The sequence below is a fragment of the Platalea leucorodia genome, assembly GCF_965183815.1.
Source record: "Platalea leucorodia genome assembly, chromosome: 5".
NCBI lineage: Eukaryota > Metazoa > Chordata > Aves > Pelecaniformes > Threskiornithidae > Platalea > Platalea leucorodia.
Window position 1 is genome coordinate 27618193 of NC_138827.1, and position 16197 is coordinate 27634389.

A 16197-nucleotide genomic window follows, 5' to 3' on the forward strand; every position below is an offset into this window, starting at 1 on the left:
CTGTCTATTTTACTTTCATTTCTCAGTCTTGTAAGTGAATCGTTTATGTATTGTATCTGTCTGGTGTGTTTTGATAGGAATACTTTTTTGACTCAAAAGTGCTGACAGATGGGGAATTGGCACCCAATGACAGATGTTGTCGTGTCTGTGGAAAAATTGGTCACTACATGAAAGACTGTCCAAAGAGGAGGAGGTAAGTAATATACAAAGCTAACGTAAAATCTTTGAGATTAAATCAGGAGAGATTTGGATATTTGAAATTTTAATGGAAATTAAGAATATGATGAATTGCAGAGAAAATCAAATATTCATATCTGATCCTCAACTTCACATCCTATTTTTGCTTTTCTTAAGACTCTTTCTGGTCATCTCTTTAAAGCTTAGAGTAAAATCAACAGTCTATAACATGTTAATGTTTTTGCTTCGTGATCTATCTGTAGTTACAGCTTACCTTAAAATTTAGATTACTAAATTATCTTTTTATAGTGTAAACATTCAGATGGAGACCATATTACCTGACTGCACAATTTGTAATGTATTAAAATGGATTTCCTGTAGCGATCATGTTCGGAAGACAGTGTTGAATTTGAATTGTTCTATAGATCTGATAACGTACCTCTGCAAGGCAGGTAAAAGTTCATTTATTAAAATCTAGGAGTAGTTAAAATGTACATAGTTAAGGTGCATTTCTGTAACATCATACTAGTGCCAGTCATTTAGTGATCTTGCACTTGTACGTTAATTGCACTTATGAGTTTTGGATCCAGTACTCCTGCAAAAGGAGTCCCTAGTACATGCAGGTCAATGTCTCCAAAGAGAGTTTAGCAGGAATTGACAGAGAATGTGCACTCCTCACATTTTTACATCTTTGGATTTTTAATGACCCATTCAGCGTAGGTTGTCTGACTCCTCCTAAGACCTTTTGAAGCCCTTAGAATGCAGGTTAAAGTCTGGGCTTTTTCATTTACTCCTTATGTTCATTGTGTGCTCAGTAATTCTTCAAAAGATTCTTGGTCTCTTCCTGCTACAAAGTCCTTATTTACAGCCTTTCGTTTAGTCAGCAGAGTTCAAGATACGTGAAACTGGACTGGAACTCTAAGGTCACAGGTTGACTCTTTCTTTCAGCTGCTCCCTTAACAACTCCTCACAAGCACTAGCACATTGAATGGCATCACCTCTTTCCCCACATCTGTCTCAAGAAAAGAAGTTGTGATCTGCTCTTCACACAAACTGCTATTACAGCACAGCCACACAGAATATCTCTCAAATTGTGAACACAGCTCACAAAATAGTATTAATATTTAACAATCTTGCAGATCTCCTATGGAAAAAAGACCTTTATTTCTTGTCTTGGTTCCTGATCACTAGTTCTTCTCCCGTTTGCTGTATTAGTGCTGAGTGTTTGAAAGAGCCTCAGTGCTTTCTTTCACATCTTGTCTAGGTTCAGGATGCTAATATAATCTTATAGAGAAATACGCCATCTCCAGTCAGGGGGAGGTTATATCTACAAGATACAGCTAACTTGTTTTGTGTATATTCTGACTCAGTGGGATTGTTGCATAGAACTCCCAAACTAACTGGCAGGCTAAGCCTACTTACCTGCAGGTATAGTTCTGCGCTAGTACAGTCAGCTTCTGGAGAATTCTGGGGAGCTTCTATGTGTGTTAAGTTTATGCAAACAGTTTGTTAACCAGCCCAGATTCTGAAAGTGTTTTTCTGGGATTTCTAAGATATTTGTATTCTGGTACAGCTGTTGGTTAAGTAATCATTTCCTTTGAACATAGCAATATAACAACTCTATGTTTGTGTGTGTGTCTGTGTGGTTTTGTGATACTGCTAATAAAAATTATTATTCAGGTTGAAGAAAAAGGAGAATGAGAAAGATGATGAAAAAGAAGTGAAAGAAGATGATAGAGAAACAAGAGAGAAAAGGTGTTTCATCTGTGGGGATGTGGGCCATGTTAGAAGAGATTGTCCTGAATTCAAACAAACCCGTCAGAGAAATAATAGTGTGCCAGGTAAGTCACTTTACGTGTTGTTAGTATAATTCGAAAGTTCTGAGATCCCTTCTCTCTAGGTTTCTATACGGACCTGGTAATTATCTTAAAAAATTTCTGCAATTAATGATTTCAGCCATTGCAAATGTACCTTTTAGTCTAAGTGTTGCTTTTCTTCAAGGGGAGTAATGCCTCCTAAAGGACAGTCTTTGCATGGGTGGTAAAAATGTACTCAGCATTTAAGTATAGTGTACTTCAGGGTATTGCATTATTTGTCTTCCACTCACAAGAGGTGCATTTAGGAGTAGTAAGAATAGTAATAATTGAATGCATTTCTTCTTCCAAATGTTTCTCAAATGTTAGCTAACCCTCCATCATTTGTGAGAGGTAAGTAAATGTATTTTCACCAAAAATCAGTGGTCTTTAAAGTAACACTTCCAAAAGCATACAGATGCATTAGGAAGCTAGATCCAGCTTTCAAATTACTGTTAGTAATTAGAGACAAGTCTAATTGCAAACCCATTCAAATTAGGCCCGTAGGTGCCTGTGGTAGTTGGAAAAGTGAAGAAAGCAATCATAAATGAACTTCAGAGAGAACCTTGCTGCTTTTCTGTGTGCTGATAACCCTTTCTCTCTCTCTCTCTCTCTCGTTCTCTCTCTCTCTCTCTCTCTCATTCCCCCCCCCCCCCTTTTGTTGCCCAATAGTTTCTGTTGTTGCTATTGCTATTTAAAATCCCACTGCTTACAGCAATAGTATGGAAACCTGTATAAAGTAGCACTCCCGCCTGATAGCAAAGTGAGCTTTCTTCATGCTAGAATTTGTATTGCTCAGAATTAGATTGTGGGTTTAGCTGCTATACTTATTAATGGCAGCTGTTGCCAGTAGAGGGAAAGCTTTCCACTTAAAGGAGAGGAGAGGTTAAAGTGATTTATCTACTTTGTGTCCCATGAGAGTTAAGGTATTGCTGACTCCCAGTTCTGTGTTCATTATTCTGTCGTCTGTAATTTTGTGGGTTTTATTAACATTTTTGTTCCTTGATTAGGCACCCAGTTGGTCCGAAGCATGGTAAATTCACAGCTAGTGGCTGTGAGTCAGCAGCAAGTGGAACGACCCTTGCGCACTAGACAGTCATCAGAATGTGTAAGTTCCAATTAGCTATAGTATTGAAGTAAGCGAACTGTAGCAAACCAGCGATCCTGGGCCAGGCTAGGAACAGGTTTGCACAGTTTTTTCTTAACAGTTTCTGGACTTTATAATGACAACATTGCACTGTGCCAGTTAATGAAACTTTGGTTTGTAATGTAGTGTCTCTTGGAAAGCATTTATGTTCTACATGTATGGAAACTACATAGTCAAATGTCTTATGAGATAGCTTGCAGTTCTGAAAGTTCACTATCTTTGAGATTTAAGCTAGGATGCCTTTTGAAGTCTTGCGCTTAGTTATTTTGGCAATGTTCTGGAGTTAGTAAGGGAAGTAAAGCATAGCTCATCATTAACATGCTGGAGACTTACGTTTGTGACTATCATGATTCTCTGTGGTTTGAGAGAACTGTCTTAAGGGACTGTCATGAACAGGCAGGGAACACAGATGAATCGTACTTCAATTCAGGTAGGATACATGGGCAAAAGTCTGCCAGAGCACACTAGAAGCACAAACAGAACAATGGGGAAATTTTTGGTAGTTCTCTCTTAGAATTTGTTCAAATCTCTATAGAACTAGATAAAATATGTTTAACTTGCTTCTAAGTGGAGATGGATAGCAGAGCGTATTTGAGCAAATACAGCTGTTGGCATTTAATGTTTTTGGAGTACAGAATACAGCAGAAATTCATTAATTTTAAGCTATTAGTCTGAGAAACATGTGCCTGCTAATGCGGCTGGCAAGTAAGCAAACACAGTAATCAGGGCTGCTGATCACTAATGCTCTTTGCTCAGTTTACTGCTTTAGGTATAGAGTATTTCCTGACTGATTAGCAATCATTTATTGGAGTGTTTGCTCCAGTAACAGAGACTTTATGACATTATTTTTACTGTAATAATATGCTGTTAAGGACGGACTGATACAGCCGTAATCGAAGTGAAGGGCTGAACTGCCACCAGGCTATCATGTGACGCAGGAGTATCTTTTTAGGAGCCTTGCATTTCTGCTGGGGAAGTTGAAGCTGGACATGTGGGTGCACACACAGTGAGGCACATCATGCACACTGGACCTACTGCACTTGCACATTCTTGTGTCATCTGGATGTCACAGACTCTGTGCGTGTGTTGCACGGCTGTCATTTGGCCAGGATTTCTTGGTGAATATGTGCTGTCCAGGGATTGTTTGAGGAGAATGGGAAGGGGGAATGTTAGCAGAGTAAGAGGGAGAGAAAAGGAAAAGCAGGAGCATGGAAGCAGACCAAGAGGCTGGCGCTTAACATTTCTCTTCTGCTGCTGGCATGTCCAATGCGTGCTTGTAGTGGTTTAGTGTTTGCAGGAAGGCTATAGTCAGTGCATGTGCTCTGTTTTTATATTTAAACTGTTAAACTAGTCATTGTCTTTCAAATCCCAGGTTTTACCTTCTCTTCCTGGTTTGAGAGAAAGGCATAAGAGGCACTCATACAGGAACAGTTGGAATAGCAGCAGGGAGCAATCCTGGCTTCTGGGCTTCAGCTTTTGCTCAGGCAAAGACACACAGCATGCTGCTATAAGGAACACTCTGAAAGGCTGGCATGGGGAAGTCCTGCAGATCTCTGGTTATTGAAGAAAAGTGACTGCCAATTTAAATGGACAGGCGAGCAGTCATGGATAGTGACAAGCTGCAGACACCTTTAATTTCAGATGTTTGACAGCAGCTGAGTTACTTGGAGCTTAGCTGTCTGCTATAGTCTAAGGAGGGAGACAAGCGACTCCAGGGGGAGGTTGAGATCTGAGATTCAGGTAATCATCTCTGGTTTAGGTAGCTGGCTCTCATTTGAATTCCTCTTTGGAGGCACATATCTTACGCCATCACCATATTTTCTCAGGGCTTAAAGCCAGATTAGGTTAATCCAGACATTGATAATAAATTTTGGCAGATAAATTGGGGAACTCTTTTTCCCAGCCACCCCAGTTCTTAAAGTGCTTCTCTACTTAGTTGCAATACCAAACAGATGAAATAGGCTCATGCCTGTTCCTGTTGCTGGTGAAAAGAAAGCTTTGTAAGATCTCTGCAAAGGCGGTAATAATTGTTGTTTCTGTACCTTTAGCCATGGCCTAACATGAGGATATGGAGGTTGAAACTGGGTTTTTGGAGTTTCAATTTCTTGTTTAACAGATGAAATAAAAATGAAAGAAATATTAGGAGCTTACTTTGGAATTACTTTTAAAAGTGTCTGTTGTAATAAGAACCACTCTATTTAGAAGTAAGGTAATTAATGAATGAGATTCTGGGCTGTAAATAAGTAGGGTGGGGAAGACACTGATTAAAAATCAGAAGCAGATGTGTGAGGAGTCTAATGAAGAGCTTGGGGCTAATGTTTGCTCAGAATGATGTTTCTGATGGTGGGATGTGCCACATTAACAGACTAAATTATCTGATGGCGAAAATCAGTGTCAGTTGAACTGCACTTATTTAAACCAGACGGAACTTGGGCGCAGTATTTGGGGTGGTGTTGGGGAGTGCTTTGCCTTTTTTATGAATAGTCTAATACAGTGGGTGCTTATTAAAGAAAAACAGAATTAAATAGCTAGTGAACTAATCAGAAATACATACTTTTTTTTTCCCCTCCAGTCTGATTCGCATCAGTCATCTTACTCTCCACAACCTCAGCAATTTACACAGAATTCCTCTCAGCCAGCCTCCATTAACCAGACTCAGCCACAACCAATATCCCAGTCTAAGCACGTTCCGCAACCACAGCAGGGTGCACAGCCACCCCATCAGGTCCAGCTGCCTTTGTTTAACTTTCCCCAATCTCCCCCAGGTCAGTATTCCACCTTGCATAACCTGGGACTACTTCAGATGCACCATCACCACCAAATTCAGCTTCCCAACACTTCTTGGCCTATTCATGGGCCCGTTATTCACTCTGCACCGGGTAACCCTCCTCATTCTACAAATGTTCCATTTTCTATGAGATCTGGCAGCAGCAGCACCACAAATAACCAGAGCAGTGTAAGCTTGAATGATCCCAGTATCATCTTTGCACAGCCTGCTGCCAGGCCCATGGGAATCCCCAGCACTTCTCATGAGGGACACTGGCACAATCCTGTGACTCCAAACTCACTGGTGAACAATGGCACTGTGGGGAATTCAGGTAACTCTTCTCTGTTGTATCAAACCTCTCGCACTTTGTGTACAAGTGTTAAGTGTTACAGAAACAGCTAACTCTTTCAACTTGTTTTACATTAAAAATACGATGCTTAAGAAACTAAGTCATTACCTTCACTGTCTTAATGTTTTCATAGGGAAAATATTAGGCAAGTTGGATAATTGTAACTTTTAGGCATTGGTCCTGTCTGCCATTAACGGCTGCACAACACATGAGAAATCATGCATTCAACTGAGAAATGTTCTAACAGTTGTTTGAGTCTAAAGCACGTTTCTGTGAATATGCTTACAAATAAGGTTTCCGTTTATGTTGTAATGTAGTTTATTAGAGGAATGCTTAGACTGCTACTACAAACTCAGAGACTGGCAGAATTATGGTTGTGCCAGTTGAATATTGCCTCCTTGCATTTAGTGCAATATAACGTGATCTTATGCATTCTTTTTTCCTGTAGTTTAGGCTGCTATGTTTAACTTCCATAATGTCAATGTTGTTTCCTGAAAATACTTCATACAGATTTCTCCCTGCGACAAGTGGGTGACAGCCTTTTGCCTCATACCAAAGCCAAGTATGTTTGTATGTTTGAGGCTGAGAAAAACAGTATCTAGTAATTAAAGCCCATACAGTTTTCTGTGCAGCATAAACCATGGCAGCCCCTAAATTTTAACTGTGATCTTTAGATCATGGTAATGGTCTTTTGATTTATTCTGAGTGTGTAACTCCTCCTATGTTAAAAAAAAATATATCCATCATACAATGTACTGATGCAGTTGTTCATCATGAGATGGAAATTTTGAATCTCCTGCACAACCTTTCTCTGCACTAATAAGGTGATAGACAGCAACAGTAGATTTTCAGCTGAGACAACGGTGTTGGATGAGGTATAATTCACCAGTGAGTTTCAGATATTTGTTGAGACACTGGAGATGCATGTTTTTCTATTCAGAACTTTGTGGGGAATACATCTTAGAGGATACAGAAACCTGCTACCAGTGTGTTTTCTGTGCCTTCAGTGTGCTTTGTCCCTACCTCTCCATTTCTGATCTTAATTCTCTGTCCAGGCCTGTCTGTCCCCTCCTCCATGTCCACCCCAGCTCTGACTTTTTTTTCTCAAGCAGCTCCTTCCAATCCAAGTCTTCTTACCCAGGTAGCTGCCTTCTTTCAGACAAGCTTCCCAAATCCTAGGGAGATTCGGCTCCATTCTCCCTTAACAAGTCCCATTTCTCATCATGTAGTCAGTCAGTCCCTGTCTTCAGTCTTTTTCCTTTTGCTCTGTCTCAGTTTGTTTGCTTCCACTCTCATTATGCCTGCACAGGTTTCCCAGTTTTCTTGTGCTGTCAGTCACAGTATTTTTTTCCCTTCCCTCAACTATCATCTGTTTCCAATCTCATTACACTCCTCTTCCTAGTTCCCAGTCCTAGTGTTTTTCCTCTTTGTATTTTAATCAGTTTTGTTTCCTTTTTGGCTTAGATGCCATTAAGGTGGGGTCACTGGGTAGGCACACAGTAGAGATGAGCTGTCTGCTCTCTGAAGCCTGCTTTCTTACTTGCTTGGGACAACTTGAGAACAGTAAGTTCGTGGGAACTTTGTCTTGGCTCACATAACCCTGACTTTGAAGGATCGACTTTACTTTCTTTTCAGTAGACAATTGATTAGAAGTAGGATCAGTAGAAGTTTCAGACAGGCAACTTTTTTCATGCATACTCCAGAGCCATGCTTCCTGTTTTATTGTATAAGTTACTGTTCGTTTTAAACGCGTAGCTTGCTTTTATTTAATGAAAGTCTGTCTGCGAGTTTTCTTTATGATGAGCCTGAAGGGGAACTGATATACTGAGAAGGATAGTTGCTTAAATTTCTTTCTTTATTTTTAAACGTACATTGATCAAGTTTTTAAATTAGCAGGCATTTCTGTGTCTTACAAAATTGGGAGCTGTGAACAAAAAGAGCAGGATTAATAATACAGCATTTGGCATCAACTGTTGTGTGTCCTGCTTCCTTGGATGCTTGATTTCTCATCCTTAATGCTGCAGTAATACTGGATTTGTAAACGGAATAGCTTACAATTTGTGTACTTACTTCAAAAGTTTTTATTTTTCTCTCTAAAAATCAATTTTAAGTTGGTCTGATGATCTAGGTACCAAGTTTCTTAAGCATACAAGTGTTAGTGGAATTCCAGTGTACGTCTGAGAATTATTTCTTGCAGTAGGATAATAGCTTTCATGTCACAGCTATGTCAGTGATAGTGAATATCTGTGTGGGATCAGATATTAGTAACATTGTTCAGACCTTGTATTTTTCATCATGAGAATGACATAGGAATAGTGAAATTATAGGTCTTGATTTTAATACTGATTCATCCTCTGTCTTGCTCCCCAATAAATTCTATTATAGTGAATAATGAAGTAATTTAGGTGGTAATTTTTATTGATGTATATTTAAAAAAAAAAAAAAAGAGTAGCACATCAGCCTAATCGCATTAAGTCCCCTGCAAACTGTTATTTAAGATGTAAATTGTATTTGTGACTTACTGTTTAATTATTTCAACTTGCAATGTGCTTTTCCCTCTCAATTGAAAAATAGATCAGGGTTTCCAAGGACAGTTTGGTAAAATGAACCCTCCTTCTGTCCCTTGGGACCATGGGACCCCTACCCATTTTCCTCTCCTCCGAGGAGCGTGGCCTTACAATATGCCTCAGAACTACATGCAGCAGGGAAATGCCAGCTATCCACCGAACAAACCTTTCTACCCTCAAGGTACTAGAACTAGTATATGAATCAACAGCTCATGCAACATGTCTCTTTACTGTCTCAAAGGCTTTAAAAGCCAAGGAATCATGTTTCACTTGCTAGGCTCCCTGGAACCATAATGAATCCAAGAGTCAAATCAACGCTTCGGCTTCCTGTATGGATGGATGAAAGTCTTTGTGGGAGGGCAGGGGTTAAATCAAATTCTGAAATCTGAGCCAATTTGCAGTCTGTTGCACTTCTAGCCTCTTCCTCCTTCACTGCTGCTGTCTCATTGTAGAGCCACCTCTGCTTCAGTAGAGGTTAAGATGATTTGCCCATGAGCATGTTAAGAATATGAAGACATTTTTGTCCTAATTCATTTTATTTGGCTTTTGTACCTTGCCTTGTAGAATAACTTACATAGATTAAAAACTTGCAAGACCATGCAATAATTCAGGTTGGAAGGGGCCTCTGGAGGTTATCTAGTCCAACCTGTCTGCAGTCAAAGCAGCGCTAGCTTCGGAGTTAGATCAGGTTCAGTTATTCAGGGTGCTTTGAAGGACTGACTTTTATCTCAACTCTTTCTAATGCTAGCAAATGGTAAAGGTCTTCAGCATCTGGCAGGATTGGGAAAGGCTGTAGGAAAAAGACCTTTGGCTCCGCTAAGAGAGAAACTATGCCCAAATTTTACTTGGAAGCTTTGCAATTACCATGTTGCTGGGTCCCCTAGTATAAAATGAGAGATACTGGCACCAAATCCTTTTTTCAAAATCTAAGCTATTGCCTGTAGCAAGGTTTCCAAGTGAGACCCGTATTTAAAAATCCTGAAACTGTTTTTGTTGAACAACTAAAGTAATGCAACACAATGATGCATTGATGATTCTGAGGGAATTTTGGAGATAGGATTAAAGTAATACTGCATTGTCCCATTAAATGGGTTAGTTGTACAGATAGCGTTTGTGTCAGTCTAGTAAATGGCTTTATTTCTAAGTAAGATTAATACATTGAATATAGCCAAGCACTGTTAAACATATTTAATTTGCTGAAGTAATTGTAATCCATTTTCTTTTAGCTGGTCCACTGATGCAGAGTAACCAGCGGTTCTCGCTTCTGTCTCAAGGACACCCACACTTGAATCTGAATTACATTCAACAGAAAAAGTGAAATTTAATGGGATTGTGGGTGGGTGGGGGGAGGGGAGGAAAAAAATTCAGGTTCTGATTTAAAATCTTAATGCAACATGTTTAGATACAAGATTATTTAAGACTGTTTTTAAACTGTATCATTTGTACATAGATATGAACTATAGTTTTTACTAGTATCACAAAACTGAGTGATACAAATTTCATCTATTTTATTACCCTATTTTTAAGGGGAATTGTGTTTTGTTTTATCTTGATAAACTGTAAAGAGAGATAATTTTTAAAATTAAGTTCTTTATTTTCTATTAGCTGTATTCATACTTTGGTTGCTTCAGACTTTATATATATTGTTCTAAAAAAAAAATAAAATTAGAAGGGGATTTCATGTGTTTAAAAGTTTGTCACTTCTATTCTTTACAGAACTATGTAGTGCCAAAAAACTTTTTAAAAGAAAAATAAAACTGCAAAAAAAGGACACAAGACTTTTTCCTCTTCCCTATTTGTATGCATGCTTGCATTTAGCTGTAATTAGGTAGGAAACCAGGATAATAAAAATGGCTTTACTTTAGATATCTTGAAGAAGAGATGAAAGGTGAGCAGCTATAACGAGTCATACAATCAGCGTACCTGTTTTTCCCCATGCAGGTGTCACTGCATGTGCTGTTCACAGCCTGTGTGTCTTCTTGTAAAATACTTGATTTGAGGGAAGAGTACGCCTGCTTTTCTGTTCATAAGCTTTGCAAAATAATATGAAAATACTCTAGAAAAATCAGGCTGTACTATGAAGTACTTTTAAAGAGGACTTTCCATAAATTCACTTGGCGTACTACTTTTTGTGTTGTCAACACTCATCAGACAGTAGGCGAAAAGACTTAAGCCATAGATGCAGCGTTCAGGAGATAAACCTGTCAGTCCCTACTCCTGAAGCAAGACTATGACCAAAGGGATGGTGCACAAGGGGTTTAACTCAACTTATTTCCTGTGATTATAAAATTAAATGTACTAAAATGAGAAGTGTAACTTGAGTAAGAAAGAAAGAGCTTAATTATTCTTAATTTGAAAAACAGGGACTTGCTGAATGCTAACTTCATTCAGAGAAGGTAGAGCTGAGCATAATTGAGTCATGTTCTGTCCCCAGTCACAGGTTTACAAATTACACACAAATTACACACAAAGTAGGGGTTTACTGTCTTTAAATGTACCGAATAACTTCTTGCCTGAAAAGAATTAAGTGGTGCTGTGTACTCCTTGAAGCTTCTAAACTGTCTGATAGCAGCATCAGAAGCAGCATATCATTAGACTTCAGGATGATTCTTACAAAGGAATCAGTAACAGCTGTTTGTTGGAGAGCTGTTTTAAGTTAAGTTAACTCTTGCTTTTAGTAAACACACTGGATTACGACAGTCTTACTTCCTTTCCTGTACTGGAGGTTTGAGATAGAGCTACCAGCCTGAACTTCAGTGTTTGTAACTTGAACATATTCTCCCTTTGGCAACTGAATGCAGTGGCTGTTTGTCAAAACAGTGCCCTGATTTGAGAATGAAGCCAGCTTCAACTAGGGGACATCTGAACAAAGTATTATGAAAGAAACAGCAAGGAGCCTTTAAAGACAAACCCCCCCTTTTTTTATTGCTCTTCACTAGTTTTTACAGGCCTTGAGAAAAACAATTTAAAAACAATCCTTGAATTCTATCACGAAGTTGAGTAACTAACTACATAAAAAGTATCCTTAGTTTTCTTTTAATTAAAAAACAAACAAACAAGACTTGTACAAGAGGAGAAGGATTAAAGTGGACTGCTAAAGCAGCCGGTACATGTCCAGCTGTCCTGTAAAGCAAATAGGACAGTATTAGACTGCAGTTAAAGGTCCTTAAACTGTGTGCTGGATTCAGTTTGTTATTCATTCCCTCGCCGACTCTTCTTGTGACTTTTCTTAGATCTGAAACAGAAAAAAAAAAAAAAAGCTGTATGACACAGTACTAGTAATTGTTTTGAAAGACCAAGGTGAGTCATAGCAGTAAGTGGTGTTTTGTGTGGTCAAAGATGGATAGTGTGACATGACAACAACACTGAGGGAGGCACTGTCTGAAATATTTCATCTCCAACATTGTAAGAAGACCTTCAGTCCCCAGGATTAAATGACAAGTAAGGGTGTCTGTACTGCTGTAGGAGCTCTTAAGAAACAGGCCAAGCCTTTACCTTTCAGGCGATTTGGAATGACTTCTGTGTCTGTGACTACGATGATGCCCTATGAGATAAAGAGGTAACAGTTACTTCCACAGACCCGGGAATTCTTTTTTTGTTTTGCTAATGCAATCTGCTGCTAGTGACCAAGTGTCCTAGATACTGCAACAACAACCCTAGCCTTAATGAGGCACTCAAATTAACCTCCTGGCAAATATCTGAAAACCAAACATACTCAAGGCAATTTTGCATGTATTAAAGGCATTCCCCAGCTGTGCTTTCATATACCTCACAGTTTTATGAGCCAGATTAAGCACCTATACTACCTTCTTGATACCATGACACAGATTTTTCTTGCAGTGGATGTTCTGCCGATAAAGATTTGCCAGAGTTAACCTGTAAATGACAAAAATACCTGGAGATTTAGATCTTGATCTGTGGCGCCTCTCCCTGGATCTGCTCCGGTGTCGTCTTGGGCTTTTGCTGCGATGCCTCTCCCGGCGCGGTGATGGACTGAGAGAAAGGAAGCTTTTAAGATAGCCATACTAAAACCGCACACATTCTAAGATTAAATAACAGAATAAAAGACTACCTTCTTCTCTTTGGAGAGCGGCTTCGCCTGTAATTGGGGGAGAAAAGAAAGAGTCACTAAAAATCATGAGCAGAACCAGCTGTTTAATTTCCCATATTCTCCAGCAGCAGCACCAGGGCTTCCCTGTGTCCCCAGTTAGCGTGTGTCTGGCCTGCTGCACAAGAGGCAGTACGTGCTTCTGGACTGGCCCACAGAGTGAGCAAACCAGGTTAGTGATGAGTTTTCCCCGGCTTATTATCTAAGAACAATTAACAGGATTTTCTCTGCAGCCTCTGGCTTACATGAAAACAGAGCACTTGGTTCTCCTCAGTATCTTCACTGTATTGTCAAATTGAGCTAAAGTTGGCCGGCAAGTTCAAGAGTTAATGAAGGACTAGAGAAACAGGCAGACAGGTTGACTGTGGCTGTGCACTGCAACTCCTTACTTTAGAAAGTGACTAAAGGAGCTGGGAGGTGTAAGAGATTCCGGCTGAATTGTCACCTTCGCTTCTATGCTTTGCTGCAGCCACCTGCAGGACAACAGGTAAAAAAATTGCTCACGAAAAGCCACGTCACCTTCTTGGGGACCTGCTTCGGCTCCGCCTGTATCGCACAGCTGGAGATCGGCGAGGTTTATCAAGGTCTCTGTAGCCTCTTCTGCGGTGGTCAGGAGAGGGTGCTCGTTCCAGCTGGAAACAACGGTGGGGGGGAGGGTTCTGTAAGGCTCGTTTCACCAAGGTTTTTTTATCTATCAATCAGTAAAAGATTTCTGAACAATTAATATAGGTGACAAAAGTCACACATCAAGCTTCGCTATCCTCAAGTATTTCATATTCAGAAGTGAGTGGTACTGCTTAAGTTTGCCAACTGGAAATTAAAGTGGCCACTTCTCATACTGTTGATTCTTAAGAAGTACAGCAGAATTGACTGTGATGGTCACTGTAACTTTCATGATCACCTTTAGTTCTCTCCATTATATATGTATGCAAAACAATTTCTCTGAAATACGTTTAACGCAGAACAGATCCAGATTTGTGAATTTCAGGAGACAGAAAAGCTTGACAAACACAGAGCACTTGAGAACTGCTTCAGGGTCTAACACGTTCTCACAAGCAGCTTATATGAAAATATGTTCAGGGGGGAAATAAGAGTTGCAAGGAGCTTCCTGATGCCTCCCCTCCAATATTTCTCATAGGCCATAAAGTGTTCTGCGGTGGTTCAGCACGAGCTTTAACTATCCCTTCCCAAAACAGTTCACCAACCTTTTCATCTTCCTCTTCCTCCTCCTCACTGGATTCTACATCATCCATGTCTTCTTCCAAAGCACTAACACGAGGCTCGAGTTGCTCAGCTTCTTCCAGAACGTATCGTTTCTAGGAGAAATTACAACTTCATCTTACATTACATAACCCAAGTAAGAACAAACACCTACGGAGGCATCTCGTGTGCCAGAAGGGCCTGTATCACAGCGTTATGGAACAAGCCAGTAGCTGACACAACTATTGAATCTGATGCAGTTAAGAAGTCCATAACCATCTACTTTTCCAAACCTGTAATCGAGGCAGAATGATGTCGCATACGCGTTCCTCGTGGAGCAGTTCATCAATAAATTCATCCACATGCATCAGTTCAAATTCTGGAGGGGGGGGAAATAGCATTTAAAAGACAAAGAAGATTAACACTAGTGACTAAAGATGAAACACTTCAGATAATTTATGTCAAGTGGGCTGTACAAACAACAGTTCAAAATCATTCTCAAAGATGAGGAAAATCATTAGGCCTATCTTGCAAAAAGGAAATTACTGCACAGCTAGGATTAGCAGATTCGTGGTGCTTAAACCAGCACTCAAACGGTGTTTCTTTGGTATTTATGGAACTGCGTTTCAGTGCCCAACAGAAAACACAAGCACTTAGGGAAAGCAAAATAAGCAAGGCAGTTCTCATTTGTACAAGTCTGCTAGACCAGCAACAGACTCTCCAAAGGATGAATAAGTCAAAGTAAGGTTTCAAAAAGGTGGTTACACCACAATTTTTTAAGCTTATATTACTAAATAGAATATTTAGTTTTATCTAGCATGATACGTTTTTTTAACTAAAGGTCATCTATGAGGTACTACGAAACCACAACTATGTAATAGTGCTTACCCCCATTTCTGTTCTGACTTTTTATTTTTCGATAGTCATTGTACAGTGGTTCAAGATACTTGTAGCAGTCAATGGCAGTGCCTGTCAATCTCATGTACAATGCACCAAGCATTCGGACATACCTGAAAAGTAAACCATTTCATGTATCTGAGCTTTTTGCACAGTTAGCAGTTTTAGATAAAAGAGTTTTTCCCATAAGTTTCTGAGGAAAATCAGTACACTAAAATAGAATACGTGACCGTTTAGATTTTCTCCTTCAAGTACTCAAGTATGTGTATATATATATATATACACACACACACATATATAAAAAAAAATATATAGTCAAGTATACATACGTAATCTCTGTATGGGTGCATTACCACTCACAAAGACAAAAGAAATACTGAAGAAAAAGTAGATTAATGCGTCTCCCTTTTAACGCATTCAGGCAGAGGTGTATTACCACGGAGAGCACATCTCACACAGGCAAGCCATTCCAACAGCCCAAGTGAGAAGGAGAGCAGTCTCGAAAGCAAGAGGAAGGACATGCTTTTTAGCAAGAAGGCCCACTAAAAGCTAAACCCTGCACTGAGGTTTCCCTGGCTGTTTTAGACAGTTTCATCCCGTACGACAACCAAAAGAGGGAAATACCAAGCTACCAACTTACTTGAAGTCCTCGTTTTTTATGAACTCCACGATGATGTCCTTTTCGGGCTGGATCTGCAGCATCTTCAGCGTCAAGCACAAGAAGGGCGTAGGCTTAATGTTCCCGCCATAGACGCCCCCCACGTACTTCAGCTCCATGGCCTTGTCCACCACCAGCTCGGCTAGGAGAGGGACGGGCCGTCAGCGCGGGCTCCTCACCGGGCTCCCCGCCGAGCCCCCTCCCGCCCCAGCCCGCCCCGCCATACCCGTCAGGCCGAAGCACTCCTCCTTCCAGTACTTGGACTCGTAGATGCGGGTACGGATGATCTTCTCCACCAGGTACTGCGGGTTGGTGCCGTGGATGCTGTGCGCGTCCTTCACCGTCCGGTTCGCCATGGCCGCCGCTAGACAGCTCCCCGCAGCTCTACGGCGGGCCGCCCCGCTCCCCTTCCGTGAGGGGCTGCACCGGCTTCCGCTTCCGGGACGCCGCCGCCGGCCGCCATCTTATCTTCGG

The 16197-nt window shown here is 40.4% G+C and overlaps 2 protein-coding genes across 5 annotated transcripts in view; one reads left to right on the plus strand and one right to left on the minus strand.

The window, feature by feature from the left end:
• The window catches only part of TUT4 (terminal uridylyl transferase 4), a 50028-nt gene extending 39478 nt beyond the window's left edge, over window positions 1–10550 (plus strand). Inside the window, exons 24-29 of one of the 4 annotated variants that reach the window (XM_082312315.1) lie at window positions 78–193; window positions 1858–2018; window positions 3041–3138; window positions 5750–6275; window positions 8868–9041; window positions 10087–10550. In XM_082312315.1, coding sequence (XP_082168441.1) covers window positions 78–193; window positions 1858–2018; window positions 3041–3138; window positions 5750–6275; window positions 8868–9041; window positions 10087–10178 — 1167 coding nt within the window. In that variant the 3' untranslated portion in view covers window positions 10179–10550. Of the gene's footprint in view, window positions 1–77; window positions 194–1857; window positions 2019–3040; window positions 3139–5749; window positions 6856–8867; window positions 9042–10086 lie in introns of those variants that run through there. The other 3 variants (XM_082312314.1, XR_014228212.1, XM_082312316.1) reach the window with 3 other exon arrangements.
• Window positions 10551–11777: 1227 nt separating this feature from the next.
• On the minus strand, window positions 11778–16095 carry PRPF38A (pre-mRNA processing factor 38A). The gene is made up of 10 exons (XM_082312319.1): window positions 15950–16095; window positions 15706–15865; window positions 15057–15178; window positions 14462–14547; window positions 14174–14284; window positions 13488–13600; window positions 12933–12959; window positions 12756–12853; window positions 12356–12404; window positions 11778–12095 (listed from the first exon to the last, which is right to left on the minus strand). The coding sequence occupies exons 1-10, from the start codon at window positions 16077–16079 to the stop codon at window positions 12053–12055; spliced, it is 939 nt and encodes a 312-aa protein (XP_082168445.1). The 5' UTR covers window positions 16080–16095; the 3' UTR covers window positions 11778–12052.
• Window positions 16096–16197: the final 102 nt, after the last annotated feature.